Here is a 17,233-nt window from a genome sequence, read left to right on the forward strand (position 1 = left end):
CCTCACCAAGTCTTAAAATGAGGTCAAAAGTATGGAATGAAAGGCGTGCCAAAAAAAAAAAAAAAAAAAATCTGGAAATAAATAAGAAAAAAAAAAAACAAATACATGAAACAAATAAAAATATTTTTCTATTTTCTATTTTCCCATAATTTCCTTTTTTTAATAGTAATTTTTCACCCTATTTATTTCCTTGCATCCAAGCCATAGACGAAAAGTAAGCAATTTAATTGCTTAAGAGACATTCACATTAGACCTATTAGACCCCGTTTAAGCTGCATCTGAACAAGCAGAATATTAATATAACTTTCATAGCTGTGTAAACTTACTACAAAAAAGATAATAAGGTTTCAGTCAGGGAGTATTCATTGTACTGCAGCCTGCATAAGTAAGATCAGATCAGAATGACTGTACGTTCATGACTGCACGCATTCATCAGCTGAGCGGTGTCACGATAACCAGAATAGAGCACTGTCTTACAACGTTCAGGCCAAAATCTTAAATGAGGGGTTATGGGTCTGATGTGAATGACTCTTAAGCAATTAAATAGCTTACATTTCGCCTAAAATAGTTTCAGAAAATAGTTTCTTCTCATGAATTCTGTTGGCTCAGAGCACAGTGAGCAGTGAGTACTATTATTCCAACATGCTTGATAACATGGAAATAATGTCAGGTGTATGTGGGGTATGTTAACGTGATGCTGGGAGGAACAGACGCAGACCAGACACACCTAAAGAAACTGAGCAAATGGCTTTAACAGGCTGTGTGCGCTCTTGTAGCCTCTCATATCCAAGTAATCAGTGTCTGTCAGATGATCCCTTTGTTGCGAGCAAACACAAAAATATCGCAAGGTAACACAAAAGAAAAAAAATTCCTGTGTTCCCCGGGGGCTCTATAATAAGGTAATTAATTAGATAAAATATTTTAAATAACATTTTAATGGTATTATTACCTTTCCTTTTTTTAAATACTGCTTTATGCATGGACAAGTCAAAACAGATGCCTGTTAAAAAATCTACATCAATGTAATTTAAAAGCAAAATTATAAAGATTTTAAATCTAAAATATTGAAAAATGAATAATACCATGTGAAGAAAATGAACTAATTGATCAAAGTGATGCTGTTGCGTGTTGACCATAAAGTAACAAAGCTTTTCATCAAAACTCCAATCAAAACAAATTAGCTGTAAATCTTCAATTTATTAGAAACTTGTGTACAAATGAGGAAAACTTGTAGTTGACAGTACAAATGAAAAATCATTTCCAATCCCTATTTTTACAAAACAGTCAATAGACAGGAAAGAAGTTTTACTGCATCAGAAACATGACATTCAGATGGAGGCGTTTTCATTCAGCATGTAAAATAATGTAAGAATATAATAATAATGCAACTGATGAGTTTCAAAGGCACAATCGGCTCCTTTGGACCACAGTTCAGTTACAACTGAAGCAACAACACGACAACAGTGTCCGAGTTACAGGATGTTTCACTGTGCTGTTCATTTTAAACCAGTTGATGAAAAAGGTTTCTGTGTAGCTAAAATATTACTGCCAGTTTACCCATAAACAAATCTCTTAGCAGAAATAAAATGAACAAAACCAGTTTGGATTACTGATACAGTATGTGACTGGACAGATGTTAATGCAAAACATCATCAGATTGCAGCTTTTCAGGTCATGAAAAACAATAATAATGAACTTTTTCATTGAAATTGCAAATGAATTCATTTATGAAAAATGAAACATTTTTTTCATCTGATTACTGAAGCGTTGAATGTAGTAAGTTATAGAATAAATACATAAATTGTACATAATCTCTCTTGATTTATTTCAGCTTAAATTCAGTGCTTAATGGTAAGAACTAGTGTTTTTCTTAAAAAAAAAAAATCATAATTTTACAAGTGATTGACAATTTGAAACCAAAACACAGATCCCATCCCATAAATCTCCTACAACAAACAAAGCGGTTTGAAGCCGAGGGCTGCAGGCGCTTGAGGAAGAATTGTGATTTTTATGAGCTGATAATATTTATAAAAAAGAAGGCAATATACTGAACTCTTTAGGTATAAATTCCTGCAGATTTCTTCAGTTAAATATCTGACAGCTGTTTAGAAAGGGTACAAAACAGGATTTTATATGATAAAAAAATATGTTTTCCTCTTCAAGCAAACTGTAAAAAGTTTCAGTGTTTAATATCTTCTCCATAAATATTATTCTAATCTGTTTGTTTTAAATTAAATATTGTATGTGACATTAGTACAGACTATGCTTTTTTTTTAAAGCCCGGTTAAGCTAATTAAGAAGAGGACCTTGAAGGCACCAAATATATAAAAAGCCAAATTCCAGTGTTTAAAAAAGCTGCTAAATAAACATATTTACTCATTAAAATTAAACAAAAAAATAGTTTCTTTTACTTATAAAATATTTTCCTAATTGGTAAAACTATACAAAGATGCCGAGTAAGTACAGTTACATAATGGAAAAAATAAAAATAAATCACACTAACATGGAGATATAAAAGTACCACAGGTTCACAAAATGTCAAACTTATAAAAACACAAAAAATATATCAATAAAGAATCGATCTTTTACCATTCAACCATAAAGTGTTTACGGGAACTTAGTGCTACAAGATGACTGAGGACTGCAGAAGGAAAAAAGGCTGAAACATGTTCATTCGTTGATGCCATGGCAACCTGCACTCTAAGAAAAGTCTGTAAAAGTAGAATAGTAGTAGTAGAATACAGGTAGTTTTACCAGTAGTTTGTTGTAATTTCCACATTGCATTTTGGGAACAATTCTTCTCAAAACTAAACATATCTGGAATACCGTGTTGTGAACTTATCTAAGACTCATCTCCTCTTAAAGTTCAATTATAATATTTGACATGGCTTTAGTATCCTAAAGACGCACTTTCTTCAGAGTCACAGTAGCAAGTGCGCAAAGACCACAAAGGCTCATGGGATATGCACATTCAGCAGGAATTTCACCTTTTGTGATTGTTACCCTGTAAATTAAAGTTATGTGCTTTACTTCTGTGTTATGTTTACATGTTTATCACATTTATGAATGTTAATTTGAATGTTGGTATCAGAAGTCCTGTGGGCGGGGCATGAAAAATATTATGTATTTTACTTATTCTCTTTTCCAAGTAACTCCACGTTATACACCATTGGAAAGCTAAGATTCTTGGGATTTGAACGATGTATACAATCCCCAGCTACAGTCATAACTGTAGATTCAGTAAACACTTATTTCTGACCAGTTGCAGATACAGTTTATCTTTGAAGCCCTACTGTACTCCAGTAGATGTTATGGCATCAAAAGCGGTCCTGTTACATCAGCAAAGGTCAAGTACAATTAGTCCAGCAAAAATGTTGGTCCACAGGTAAAATTCAGTTCAGGCAAAAAATGAAACTATTTAAACTTATTTAAAGTTGGCACCATGAGTGAGGACAGTACAGGGAGTCACACCCACCACCACTACTTCCAATCTGTGTTTCACTGGAGTAGAAATTATGCTGAATATCAACTTAACGGATCTTGGATGAGTTTCATTCAGTTACTTTGTTACTAATTGGAGCAAATGAGTCAATTGGCTCAACCATTCTCTGTTTTGTTCAGTGCGGGTTCATTCCTGGAAGGAAACAGGGAAAAGAACTTTTAGTTTTCAGATGAACAGACATGTCTGTGAATGCAAGATGGCATTTACTGTGGAAATACAGAAATTTCTGTTTTTGTATTAACAGAAGTGTCTGCTGAGTTAATGGCAAAATGTCCTGGTAAATTTAATCCAGGACATTATTTGATTTAAAATGGACATTTTTCTTAGAGTGTGTGTTGGCTTGGTTGGTCCAGGCTGGTTAACAAGGAAGAGGCTATAGTAGAAGAGGTTTCGGTGTGTGTCTGACTTCCTTAGTCAGTTTCTGGAGAACATGACTTATTGCAGTTGTGTAGTCTCAATCAGATCAGAGGTCACTTTGATCCAACCATCAATTGTCCATTAAAGCTGCTATGAGGTCAGAACCTCTGCTGCTCTCTGAGTGCTCACTCGTCTGTCCAGCCATGTGTCTGTGGTTACAGCCTCTTCTTCTCTCTTTGCACTCTGTCTCTTTGTGAAATCACTAGCGATAGCCAACGCTCCTCCTTTCAGAAACCTGACAAAGTTCTCACCAACTAGAGGGCCCATAGCATACAGGCCAGGTCCTTCTGCACCAATCACCCTGTTCGTGAACGGGTCCACCTCAATCGGGTTCCTTCGGCACGAGATCGGCTCCTCTGGGTTTATGCCTAATGAACGACCATTGTCTTCAAGAAAGGAAAGATTAGGATGTGAGCCGATCAGAACCAGCACTTTGGAGACTTGGACTACTGTCTGCTCGCCGGAGTCTGACTCCAGGATGCATTTCCGGTCTGGTTTGAATGCAACTACCCTGTGACACGGGAAGCTCAGGTAACCAAGATAGGAGGTGGAGAAGGAGTTGTTGGAAGAGGATGGAGGTCGGGGGGATGAAGAGGAAGGGGTAGAGTGAGAATCAAGATTCCTGGCATGCTCCTGCAGTGGGGGGGTGTGTTGGTGCTGCTGTTGGGTCATCATCTGATGAACCTGGAAGCCACAGGATGGGAGACAGGGTCCATGTTAAGTATCGAAGGATTTATATATGAGGCTGGAATACTCTCTATTTTCAATTTCAATATTTTCAATATCTTTATTGTCAGTGTCCAAAAAACAACGAGACAGCAAGGCACTAAAGGCACTCTGCTAAAGCAAACATATAGCTATTAAATAGACATGTAATAATCTTAACTCTGTAAGTTAATATTTGACGATGTTCATCCATAACCAGTCTATCCTCACCTTGTGATATTCAGGGTAGAGCAGTTTGGGCAGCTGGTTGAAGATAAGGCCTGGGTCTGTGACTGAGCGTCTGAAGGCATGGTAAACAGGTGTGTTGAGATGATGGGCAGCAAGGACTGCGTCAGCCGCTGTAAGCCCCGCCCCCACCACCAGCACTGGGTCTGAGGTCTGGTCAAGCTCGCCACGAGAAATGGCTGCCTCCAGTTCCCAGAAAGAGTGACAAACAAAGGGCAGCGACTCTCCCTCCACACTAAGCCTGGCCGGGATGTCATGTGTGCCCGTCGCCAGCACCACATTGTGGGCCAGCAGTGAGAAAGGCACCTCCTCCGAAACTGATGAACCATCTAGAAGCAGAAAATAAAAAATAGGAAACAAAATATTTAGAACTTTCTATTCAAAAAGTTTATAAATAAATAAGTTGTAACATTAACCAGGAGTGTTTTCTTACCTCCCAGTACCTCACCCTCCCTCCGTTGCAGTCCTGTCACTCTCCAGCAGGGTGGTAAACCCTCCTGGTTGCCAGGCTGTCGGGTTACCGAGGTAACAGTGGTCCCACAAGCAAAGTTTTGCTCCAGGGACATCTTGGAAACGTAGTGTTGGTAGTAGGAGGCTATTTCTGCTGGTGTGGCACGGTCATTTCTTAAATTTCTACAACAAAAAGAACATGAAAATACTTTTTTAATAAAAAAAAAAATACACAAAGATATAAACAGTCTATATATAAACAATGATTACAGAAGAGAAGTGATCTTATAAGTCAATACACTTGTTGAAGAAGCATTTACAAAAAGTCTACAAGAGTTTAACAAAATGTACATTAGACAAGATAATAACATATCAGTTATTATGGCATCAAACGATCTGGTTATGTAATTAAAGTGGCATACAGGAGTCATTTGTGAAAAGAAAATTGAGAGACAACAATTCCTAATACAGTCTTTGTTCTTCAGCTCTTAAATTACCATCTAAGTAGCCTACTGTAACTTAAGCCCACTTCTTGTCTATGAGCTCAAATACTATGCTAGAATTTTTTTGGTATGTTAGCTAATGCATAGATTGGCAAAACATAGAGTACTTCTAACTTGATATTTTCACTCCTAGTGGATAACTCATCTTAAAATAAAAAATCAACACGCTTTTACTTCAGCGTTAACATATCCACCATCAACACATTTAGTACATTTAGCTAATTTAGCTCAATTTGTTGTAGCTCATTTAGCTGACTCAGGTTATAATGTTTAAATTTAGTAATATATTTGTGTTTTGTTGTCACACATGTCTTTTTAAAAAATATTCAGGTTACACCTTCAAATCTTTTCTGTTAATCAACTGTTTTACTGCAAATTCAGTGTGTTTTTTTTCAGAGAGGTGTTTAGCTAGTAATGTTAGCATTGAGGTTGTCTTCAAAGATTGAGTTTAGTTTAACAGCTAGTAGGCTAATTTTAGCTTAGCAGTTTACTGTTTATTAGTAACTCCTTTTGCCCTGGGTTAAAAAAAAAAGAAAAAAAGTCAGCTCAGTGTATCAGAGAGCTATTAACTTTATTATATTTGGATTAAAATTAGCTTATGGCCTTCATACTGAGTGTAACTAATTAGTCAAATGCTAATCAGGAATATTTCCATTGGCTGTTTTGAATCAAATAAACAATGCTGCATCATCAGTAGGTGGTGGTATAGGCTATGTTTAACAAGGTTATAATGAACAAAGTAGTGGTCACAAACTGACAATAAAAAAAAAAAAAGATCAAACTGAGCCATTATAGCAATATTCCAAGGAAAAATTGTGGGACGTTGTCTTTTTTCATATCAGCTAGTACTGGCCTTGTTTTATAAGTTGAAACTAATCATAAATTATATAAGTTCGTTTTTTACAACCTCATGCTTTTTTTGAAAAACATGTTTTTATCTCAGATAAATAACTCAATTTCAAAATAATGCAAAAACCTCAAGCAATTTTTGCCATTTCATGAAAAATCTTACACCAAAATATTCCTGAAAACTTAATTTTCATATAATGTTAATGATACACAAATTATAATATTATTATTTGACTCCGCTGGTAAAATAACATTATTAATTATATATTTTTGCACAATTTTAACAGTTCATTATCTCCTAATTTTAGTTTTAGTCAATTGCCACATAAAAACTCAAGAAACAAAGGTCAGTGTAATGAAAGAATTATATTTTTTCAAGTTTGCAAAAGATATTTAATTTTTTTTAGTCTTTAATGGTCAAAACATGATACTGTCAAATCTCAACTTTTGCTTTAGTTTTTCTAAGCCCTATTGCTTGATAAGCACACTCTATTATTCTTGTTGTGTTATTAACAAAATATAATAGTTTTATTATGATCAGACCTGCGTTTGTCTCTCATCCAGTCCTTAAGTTTGAGTCCAGGAAGCTCCATCCAGTTAGCTAGGCTCAGAGTCAGCATGGAGCCCTCCATAGCCTGGAAACACAACACAAGAAAATGTCGTCAGACTTACTGACTGACTAAAAGTTTTAGTTTGAAACTCTCCTATTCTTTTAAATGAGTTGCAACTGAGTTTTCCTTGTGTTATCTGAACATCAGAAGGGCAGATTGTACGAATAAGAAGCTTGCAAGGTGAAACAAAAAGTATCTATGCAAATCACCATAACACTAAAATCATTACAAAGTCTTGTTGTGCTGCTTATGTTGAGAAAAAAAAAAGATCAATGAATGACAGCCTATTAAAGATGAGATATAATCGAGACTATACACAATTCAAAACATAAAATCTGAAAATACAAGTAATCCAAATGTGTGTAAAGTAAGTGTTTAGACTTGTATATGCTTTCACTGTTTAATCAGTATGTAAAATCACACTGGCTACATACATGCCAGGCTCCTCCAGGCGGGCCCTTTCCAAGCACCAGGTGAGGAACAGCACGCTCTGGCTCATATCGCCATTCCAACGGAGAAGTGTGGTCCAATCCAAAGTCACTGTCAGGCAGCAGCAGTGAATCAAAGAGCACCGCCATGGGATTGGACGACCGTCCCTCCAGGCCCTCGCACAGGTACTCCAGATCCTGTTCAAAGAAAGAACGAGAGTCACTGTGAGGCACTGGAAACATTTATGATCTTTCAGGAAATATAAGACTAAAACTGACCTGTTCCAGTAGTGACAGGTGAGGATTCTCCCTCAGCTTGCTGTGCAGTAGGGGGTTTGGGTGCCATGCTTCAGGTGACAGGTAGGGGGTGTAACCTGACAACAGGTATGACAGGCAGATTCCTGATGGGCCATTACCTGAGAGAGAGAGAGAGAAGGGGGGGGTGAGTTCTGGTGGGGTTGTTAAGTTGTTTTAGCTAATTAATCTGATTGGTTTCTGACTGCACTTACAATTAACAGAAAGCTCGAGAGGCTTGTTATTGTGTGTCTGAGCTTGGTTGCTATGGTTACACCTATAGTGGGTTGTTTTTATACTGGTTTTCTGATTTTTGTTTAACATCTAAATGTTTTAGATTCAAAAAGCAAAATAATTACATTTGAAAATACACTGAGCGAATCTATCCTTAAAGTTAAGTGGACATGCAGCATGAATCAGCAGATCTGAATGCAGTTAATATTAAAGCCAATGACTCAGCAATTGCAGGCACACAGCCCTTAAACCTTACCACCCCTGTTTACGATGACTAAGGGATTTTACACATTAAGTTTCCATACTTTCAGCCATTATGTTTAAATGAAAATATAATTAATTAACTTTAATTTTCGTAAAAATCGTTTAGCTTTTTCTTGCTGGTTTGTGCTGTGGTATCTCAGCTCTCTGGATAGCTATACGGTGTCTTTGACAAACACCTTTATTGTCAGTTTACAGCTTTGTGTTTTTATTATGTAACCATCTCAGAGTTGCGGTTAATGCACAACACCTACATGATCATCTTCCTGTTACAGAAACGTGTCTTTCTTCATTGTGTGTGTTACACTGCTTTAACTGCTTCAACAGCTGTCTGTTAAACTGTAGAAAAAATAAGTTATTAAAGCTCCCTGCTGCTCTTTTAAAGGTTTTCACACAACCGGATCCAACCATTTTTCATATGTGTGTGACTTACCAATAATCACCACAGGCAAAATCTCCCTGGATACAATTTCTTTATCATGAAGATCCATTTTGACTGCAAAGAGAAAAACACTTTTGTTACGACCAAAATGTAATCTGTGCCATCACTTTTTTTTTTTTCTTTTTTTTTTTTGGACAAGGAGAATAAAAAAGTTAAGTCCAGTATTGCTGGTGAGTCATTTCATTTACATGTCTGCACACACTTTTCTGTGTGACCTTGCAGTATAAAACAGCAACATGACCTCAAGTAATGAAAGGCACTCTTACAGAACCTGCGTGGCTGCTTCAATTTATGACATCAGAAGAGTTAGGGAAGGTTCATGTGCAACCTATATGTTACGACACGGTATATTCAGCCAGTCAGAGGACGCTAAAAACCCTCGGCAGTCAGATCATATTTCACTATAACATGCAACAAGAGACCTTCCTCAGGAAGATTAAAAGAAATGTGAGCGGGTATAATGGCCCTTATTTATCACAATCACTTATTTCCTTGCACAAAGATCTGTGATTCACAGGGGCAGCGGGCAAGCCCAATCCATGAACTCACTGATTTAAAAAAACAGAGTGCAAGTGAGGGATCTGACTTTCCACTCAAGGCTCATTATTCACATTTTTCTCTTTTCTCAACTCACGCACATTAAAACTAACTTATATGAAGTATTTTGGGTGGCCGAGGGGGTGATGTTAACTCTGATCTCATGCACATACACCACTAACAGAGGGCTGGGCAGGGTAAGCTGAGGACAGCTGCACACAGGGCCGGTTGCTTTCAACAAACTGCTGTGTCATGCTTACACAAACAAACGTGGAAATGTGAGAAGAGAGAGAGAGACAGAGGGAGGGAGCAAGAAGGGGGGAAAAGAAAAAGGCAAAGTTAAGTGTTACGTTAACGTAAGAGCAAATAGGCAGAGGGAATAGCAGAAAAAGTGAATGAGAAGAAGAAAAAAGAAAAAGGAATGAAGCAGAACAAGAGGAGAAGCAGACGTGTGAGATGAAGATAAAATGGTTACATAAGGGCAGTGCAGAGGCTGGCAACCAGCCCAGAGCTGAGTGGTTTTGAAAAACTGAGCTCACACACACACACACACACATCAATACACACATGCAGTCGGGCAATACGTGCGACCCTAGCAGCCCAGTTTCCCTGTAAAACTGCATCAATCTGATAATTAGTTCCCTTCATTCTTTGGAACAAAATACAGAATCTTTTCCAGCTGGGAAAAATGACGAACTCCGGATTTACAGTGAAGCAGAGTCAAGAGAAGCTCATTGTTTCCAATGTTTATTCTAGAAAAAAAAAGTGGATTTAGATGAATTTCAATGAAAGCGTGAACAAATAAACCTGAATATTAAAACTGCAGCGTGCAAAACACACAAATATAGCAAGATGCAGCAATGGTGCCAAAAAGGCAGCAGGGTACCATGAAAACTGATGCTTTTTATTAACTCCAGTTTGTTTTCTCACCCCTCATGAAAGGACTAAGTCTCTGTGTTCTGGTGCAGAAACATATCCACTAGAAACAGCCATCCCAGGAGTTTAACCCATCTATGTGCAAACATCTTTTATTTTAAAGGTACAATCACTTAAGTTGTCTGATGATTTTAATTCATAATTTTTACTTAAAACATCATCTCTGCACCTTATAGGATACATTTCTGAGACCTAGCCATTAGTGCAAAAAACAAATCCTCATTATTATGTACGAAACTAAGCTGTTTTTGCAGATTATGTTGTAATTTTCCTCATTTACTCTAACTGGAGACGCTGAATTGTATGTATGTTTACTGTAAGCTGTCCTCTGGCTGCAGCAGACAAAACATCCTCATGTTGCGTGGAAACCTGAGATGTTGTCATAAACTGGAGCTGCACAATAAAACTGAACTGAATATCAGAATTAGTCCAGTTGAATACTGGTAAATAGGTAAATTGATAAGGCACATGAAGTCTGTTACTGCTGTTTGTTTACCTTTTACACACTGGTTTATACTCGTAGCCAACCTTCGGTTAATGAGATAAGGCGCCCACTGCATCAGATTATGATTCATAAAATCTTGGACTTGGCCAAGACAAGATCAGTCAAAACTGATCATCATCCAACATCCGAGAGGTGTGTGTGTGATATCTAAGATGCATCATGGGCTGTCTGTTCTGTATGTCGTATGACACTCTGACTTCAGCTATTAAACTATGGTGTTTTATAAATTTGTATAAACCTTTGCAGAAATGATTAATCCCATAATTCCTGCTATAAAAACAGAGCCTATGTGCTGATGTGTGTGTGGTTATTGATGCTTTGATGACAAAGTCCTGATCTTTATTGCTGATCTATATGTTTTTTTAGTGTGTAACAGTGTAATAATGCAGAAACAGGTCAAAGGAAAGACACTGTATTAATTACACACATTACACTGTAAGTAGTCGATAACTGTATTTTGTATATTGTGTTTCTCCCTGTCTTCTGGTTTTCTTCTGTTTTTCCACATTATGTGCCAACTGCTGATCCTTTTAAATTCAAATATATTGTCAAACCTTATCAGAAAAAACAATGTACCAGCCAAACCCACCAAGCAGGTTTTCTCTCAGCCTGCTAATCTAAAATAGTTGTTTTAATCAAAGACCTGCTTGCACAACATAAAGGTTATATCAGCTTTAACAACCTTCAATGAGACTCCTCCCTAAACAGGTGCACCATCTAATAAAGCTATTAGCAAAGCTACAGCATGTCAACAATGACACATCAGTTCCTTTAGGAAGTATGCTTAAATGAACACGTTCACAGGGAAACATGGAAGTTCTGCGTTAAGGACGACTTAAATTGTTACATTTACATGTGTGTTTGTATTGACTTCCTCTGAAGATGATAACAGGCATTTTTTCTCTACAAAGCAAATGACCTGTTATGTCTGGCACATTTCCATTTTTTAACTTCTCTTCAACAGTGATAAGAAAAAGCAAAAACTAATTTTGCAAAGTGCTGCAATCAAGAAACTTGAGGGGGAAAAAAAGAGGAAAAAAGCAGCAGAAATCCCTGTTTGTTCTGTAAACACAGCAAACCCCAGAGTCTCATTCATCTTATTTTATGTAACACCCTAAACAACTCTTCCTCTAACTAACCCTCCAAACCCGTACAGATCCCGACCTAGTATCACCCAGAGGCTGGCCAGCCAATCTGCCATCTGCACCGACCAGACGGCTAATGAGATTTTAATCATGGCTGCATGATCGACAAAAGGCCCGTTGGAGTCTGTGAAGTCAGCCAAAGCCCACAGAAGGGCCCAGTTTGTGCCACATAAACTGGTGTGTAGTTATCCAGACTGACAGCACTAATATTCTTCCTTTTTTTAAATACTATTGGATTTTGGATTCTGGGAGAGTTAAGTTAATTAACACAGAAATGTCCGCTTCATCTCTTCGAGCTTATTAGGGACATTCTTTCCACGCTTTTAGACTTCTTGGACTGAGTGGTTAATCTGATAATTCATAACAATTTGTGGATTATTCTGAGGTCAGATACCATGCACTGTGCACCATTTGCTCTGATTAAAGTTAACCTTATTTTTGCAAATGATCTGCTGTCAGTGTTCATTATTGTTTCATGATCTTGGATTCTATGTGTAACCTGCAACCTCTGACCTCCATTCCTGTTAAGTCTCTTGTAAATCCAGTGTGTCCTGAGGAACTGACAACCAACACAGCCAGCTACACACAAACCCATAAGTAAACTGGTTCAATAAATGTTTAACAATATTTACATCAAATCTAGTATTTTCTACATCTTTAAGCCTAAGAATGTCTCAAATCTTTACAATGTTCCCAGTGTCACAAATATAACAAGGACACACAGATATCACACTGCTCCATGTTTACAAAGACCAGGAAAACACTGATATGGTCTAAGGTTATTTATGTTGTTCCATTACAAAGAAAAAGACATGCAAAGGTATGTAAATCAGCCTGTTGACAGATGAGTGAAAAAACACAGCAGAATTCTCTGGAATCACGTTTGCATTGATATTATGCTGTTTAGACATTAGTACATTGGTAATAATACCTGAATGGTGTTACACTGGCTAGTTATATAGGCATGCGTCTGGCAAACAGCATATTAATAAATAAAAATTAATCTGTAATAACTTAAAGAATTAATGTTAATGTTCCTGCAACTTTTACTCGTGTAAAGACGTGCATTTTCATCCAAATATTGCTATAATTGTTCATTTATCAAAATACTATCAAAGTAGTCTATTGTCTAAATTTAGCACGCGACCCTGGCGAGGATCCCACAGCGTGACTGGATATGTAACCAGGCTGTCCGGTCTGCAGTGTGGACCACCCACCCGCCGCCGGTGAGCTGCAGGAGTAACGTCACGATGGTGTGAGCTTAAGCTAGAGGGACCTGCCCTCTTTGCTCTGGACTCCCTCAGCCTATAGCTGCTATACAATTAGCCTTAAAAACGCCATACTGATTCATTTGTCGCACTCCATCTCTGATGTAAGCTTCTAGAAATAGTCATTTTAAAAAAAAGGTTCTGCTCACAGTTAGGTTCTGGTGATCAGTCTCTACGTCCTCCGCCTGCTAGCAGTGTCTGTTTTCAGGAGAGAAACGGGTTTTGTCTTCGTTCCTTCAGCAGCAGCTTCTCAGTCTGTCATGCCGTACCTTCTTGTCGGATTTTCATTCGTTGTCTTCCGCACATGTGCGTTAAGGGTCACGCTTTGCTCTGAAGGCGCTCATTCAGATGTTATATAGAGCTGCGGCGCGCTTCGTAGCCCCGCCCCCTTCTCTAGCCGTGGCGTCGTAACTTACAGAGATCGTCTATTCAAGCCAGATGGAGCAACCAGGAGATTCTAGTGTCTGGGTTCACAAAGAAAGTATCTCTGATGGTACCAGGCTCAGAGAAGGCAGCCAACTGCCTTGGCTTGGAACAAAATAAGAGAAATATGTACAAACATAATGATTTTATTAAAAAAAAAAAAAATCCTAACAGGGCCTCACAGGTCCAACCCCAAGTCCAAGCTAAGTCGGTTATGTTGGCAAGGATCAAACATAATAAGATAACATTAAAATCATCAAATTATTTCAAACACTCTTGGCCAAATATAGGAATTTGCAAAAATTTCAACATGGGATTCAAGAAATATAATTTTGTAATGCATCAAATGAGACTTTCTCTTTTTTTTAACATGTAATTCCTAAAAGAAGTGACGTTTCCCTCTGTGAATGAATAAAGTTTAATTTCAATACATCTCAAGTTAAAATTAGACTGTAATTCCACAAAAGCTCAGGTCAAAGCACAAACAAGCTCGGTTAAACTGACTCTGTAAAAAGGTCATCTTGTGTCTGCAGTTGGCAGCATTCCCACAGATGAGCTCTTCCAGCATGGTTGCCAGAGGTTGCATCACAGTTCATATTGTAAAAGATGACCTGTCGTAATGTTGTTGTATTATTTTTTTCTGACTGCTTTTTCATCGGCGGTATTAACTTTTCAGACAGAATTATTGTACTGAAAGAGAAAACATTCATTTCAGGGGTGCTGATTGTGTGTAGAAACGTGAGCAGAGTGGGAATTCTTCTGTTTCTTCTTCTCTGCGGGTCCTCAGGCGCCAACATCCTAAAACTGTCCTTAAGAGATTCAAGGTAAGATGATGTAAGAAGTATATTTTGTTTTATCATATATTTATTCCTGCTGGGCTGATTCTGTTCTTTGTTTGCTTTTTATTTTTAGTCAGACAGTAATTCATTTAGTTGCTTGAGGTTTGCGATTATACGTTAAACTTTCTGAACATTTGCACATGAATGAAACAAAAATTCAGATGATCATCATGGTTCCCGCTGTTGATGTGTCCCAAAAACTTAGTATTGTTGCTAGTTTATAGTTTAGATTTAGTTTTGACTGAAAATCCCAACAACATTTGGATGAATTACTGTGTAATTTAGCATTCATGCTCCTCACAGTGTGAACTAACTTCACATCAGATTACATTTTAATCTTGTCCAACATTTATTTTATTACCTTACTCTTTGATCAGAGAATGAGAAAAAGAAATCTGGCTCTAAACATGATGTTATTCCTCCAAAATTATAATTAGTTTCTTCTAGATTTCTTAAATGTTTTTAATGAGTTTATGTGGAAATGTAATTCATTTATAATACCACAACTTAGCGGAGTCTTCTTACTAGATATGTCATTATTTCTGAGATTAAAGATTCCCTGAACACAAACTAGAGATCTAAACTGAACTAGGGATGTTATTATTACTTCTCCATTTTAATGGTTGTCATGGCAATTACAATGTAAACAACATTAATACAACACTACATTTCCAAGATATTTGACAGGAAAGCTTGATGACTTAGAACAAAGGTGGAGCTAACCTCAAACTTTTAGCCCCTCCCCCCTCTTTAAAAAAATACAAATCTGAGCTGTGGCATCATAAGGATGTCATGAGATGTGTCTCATGAATACTGCACAGTTTGCACTCTCTCTGTCTTCCAAAAAAAACCTCATCTTCCACATTTCTATTATAATGAGAAGACACCATATGATCAGAGTTTGTAGAAAGTCCAACAAAAGAAGCAGGAAAGCAGGCTCCTGTAATGTCCTTCAGTCTTTTCAGGAGATCACTGTTGTTACAGCTGACCTAATTATTTCTGTCATCCATGTAACCATAGTTACAAGAGTTTATTTCCTGTGCAGGATAACGTTAATGTTAAGTGGTTTCATTGTGAGCTGAAGCAGTGGACTAACAGACTTCATACAGCAGGAGCTCGCACAGCTGACATAAATGTGTTTGTGTGGATGAAGATTATTTTAAATGGTAGACAATGAGATGACAATACCACTTGAATAGAACAGCAGCTGAAATAGCTGGGTAATGACACAAGCAAAGACTTTGTCTTTCACTGTGTAACACAGTAAGTAGAAGCCTGTCCTTTCCCAGAAATTACATTGGGGCTTTATTATCATAGGTTATTCTGATGCAGTAACACAGAAAGTTAGCAAAAATTGCATTTGTGTGCATCAAAAGGTAAAATTTATATGGCTATTTTTATTTTCTCATGACCTGGGCTGAGGTGGTATAATGTCTTTGCAGTGTGTTTGAGTCCTACAGGGTTTTGCCCCAGAAACTTGGGACATCAGGAGGTGCGGCTGGCTTTTGACATCAGTATTGTTAGTTCCTCCACTCATTGCTTACTTTAGGTTACACTCGCTGTTTGGTTAAGTTTAGGGAAAAAAAACTATTTGGTCTGGTTCTATAAAAAAATAGTTTTGAAATATGTACAACATTCTGCCATAATAATTCATCATGCTATTTCCTCATTACACACATTCAATAACAAACTGGAAATACACCCAACATTTACTAAGCAAAACAAGTGTTTGCATTTTTTTTGTATCACCAAGGAGTCACGTGGTGCCATTGAAGTCAAAACAGGGTTTCTCTTAGCGACAAAAACCCAAATAAGAAAAAAATAAAAGGTTGAATGTCCTTCGATATATAGTCCTCAGTGACTTTCAGCAAGTCCAAGATTGCCCAGAAGGCTGAAATGGCTGAAAGCTAAATTCCAAATGTTGAAAGATAGCAAACACATATTACTGTAGGAGCCTCTTCTCTCAAACATAAATAATAGAAAAGAAACAGATGTCTAAAGAAAATAAGGGTTTATATCAGAAGACATTGCCGCTGCAGCTGAGCATCAAGCAATGACCAACAAAATTCACTGAAAAAGACTAGAAAATTCTCCAAAATCATGTCAATGGCTAAAATAAAAAAATAAATTAATTTGGGCTTCCCTGCTGAGGCAGCTTGGATGAATGGATGGAATTTCAGAGAAACTGCTATAAAGTCTGTTTATTCAGTGCTGGCAGAGTTACTGTGAGGGATAAATATTTATCTTTTTGTGCTGATGGAAACTGACAAATGTTGACAGAAGTTCAGATTTTTCTTGAGAATATTTCAGTACTTGTCACTGATGGAGAACAGACTGTGTGAAGGTGCATTTGGGAAACTCTGTGCCGGTCTGTGAGTCACTGTTTAATCCCGTCCAGGAAGCTTTCTATTGTCTGTCAGTGGGCGTTTGAGCACCAGCGTCACCGGGATCTGCTTTCAACAGCAGAGATCACAGGCAGAGGATGAACAGATCAGGACCAAACAAAAGGGCCTCTGAAGGGTTAAATGTACACAAAGCATTCCTCCTCGGCCTTTTTCCAGGAACAGACAGGACATTTGACCAAGACAGAGATAAAATGAGGGTTTAGTGGTGGCTAGACATGGAGACATGGCCTTAA

The 17,233-nt window shown here is 37.4% G+C and overlaps 1 protein-coding gene across 1 annotated transcript; it reads right to left on the bottom strand.

Moving 5' to 3' along the window:
- Window positions 1-1,177: 1,177 nt before the first annotated feature.
- Window positions 1,178-13,670, bottom strand: osgn1 (oxidative stress induced growth inhibitor 1). Its single transcript, XM_041981483.1, has 8 exons — window positions 13,483-13,670; window positions 8,934-8,996; window positions 7,991-8,127; window positions 7,718-7,909; window positions 7,216-7,307; window positions 5,304-5,503; window positions 4,856-5,199; window positions 1,178-4,603 (listed from the first exon to the last, which is right to left on the bottom strand). Exons 2-8 carry the CDS (start codon window positions 8,989-8,991, stop codon window positions 4,010-4,012), a joined length of 1,617 nt encoding a protein of 538 aa, XP_041837417.1. The 5' UTR covers window positions 8,992-8,996; window positions 13,483-13,670; the 3' UTR covers window positions 1,178-4,009.
- Between the last annotated feature and the right edge of the window lie 3,563 nt (window positions 13,671-17,233).

This window comes from Melanotaenia boesemani, chromosome 3, assembly GCF_017639745.1.
Source record: "Melanotaenia boesemani isolate fMelBoe1 chromosome 3, fMelBoe1.pri, whole genome shotgun sequence".
Classification (NCBI taxonomy): domain Eukaryota; kingdom Metazoa; phylum Chordata; class Actinopteri; order Atheriniformes; family Melanotaeniidae; genus Melanotaenia; species Melanotaenia boesemani.

What these genes read in the sequence shown, in the direction of transcription:
- osgn1 (XM_041981483.1), bottom strand. Translation starts at nt 8,991, where the DNA reads ATGGATCTTCATGATAAAGAAATTGTATCCAGGGAGATTTTGCCTGTG. An exon ending in ACCTGTCACTACTGGAACAG is followed by an intron (nt 7,910 to 7,990) that starts GTCAGTTTTAGT and finishes TTCTTTGAACAG; the next exon opens with GATCTGGAGTACCTGTGCGA. An exon ending in CGCCTGGAGGAGCCTGGCAT is followed by an intron (nt 7,308 to 7,717) that starts GTATGTAGCCAG and finishes TTGTGTTTCCAG; the next exon opens with GCTATGGAGGGCTCCATGCT.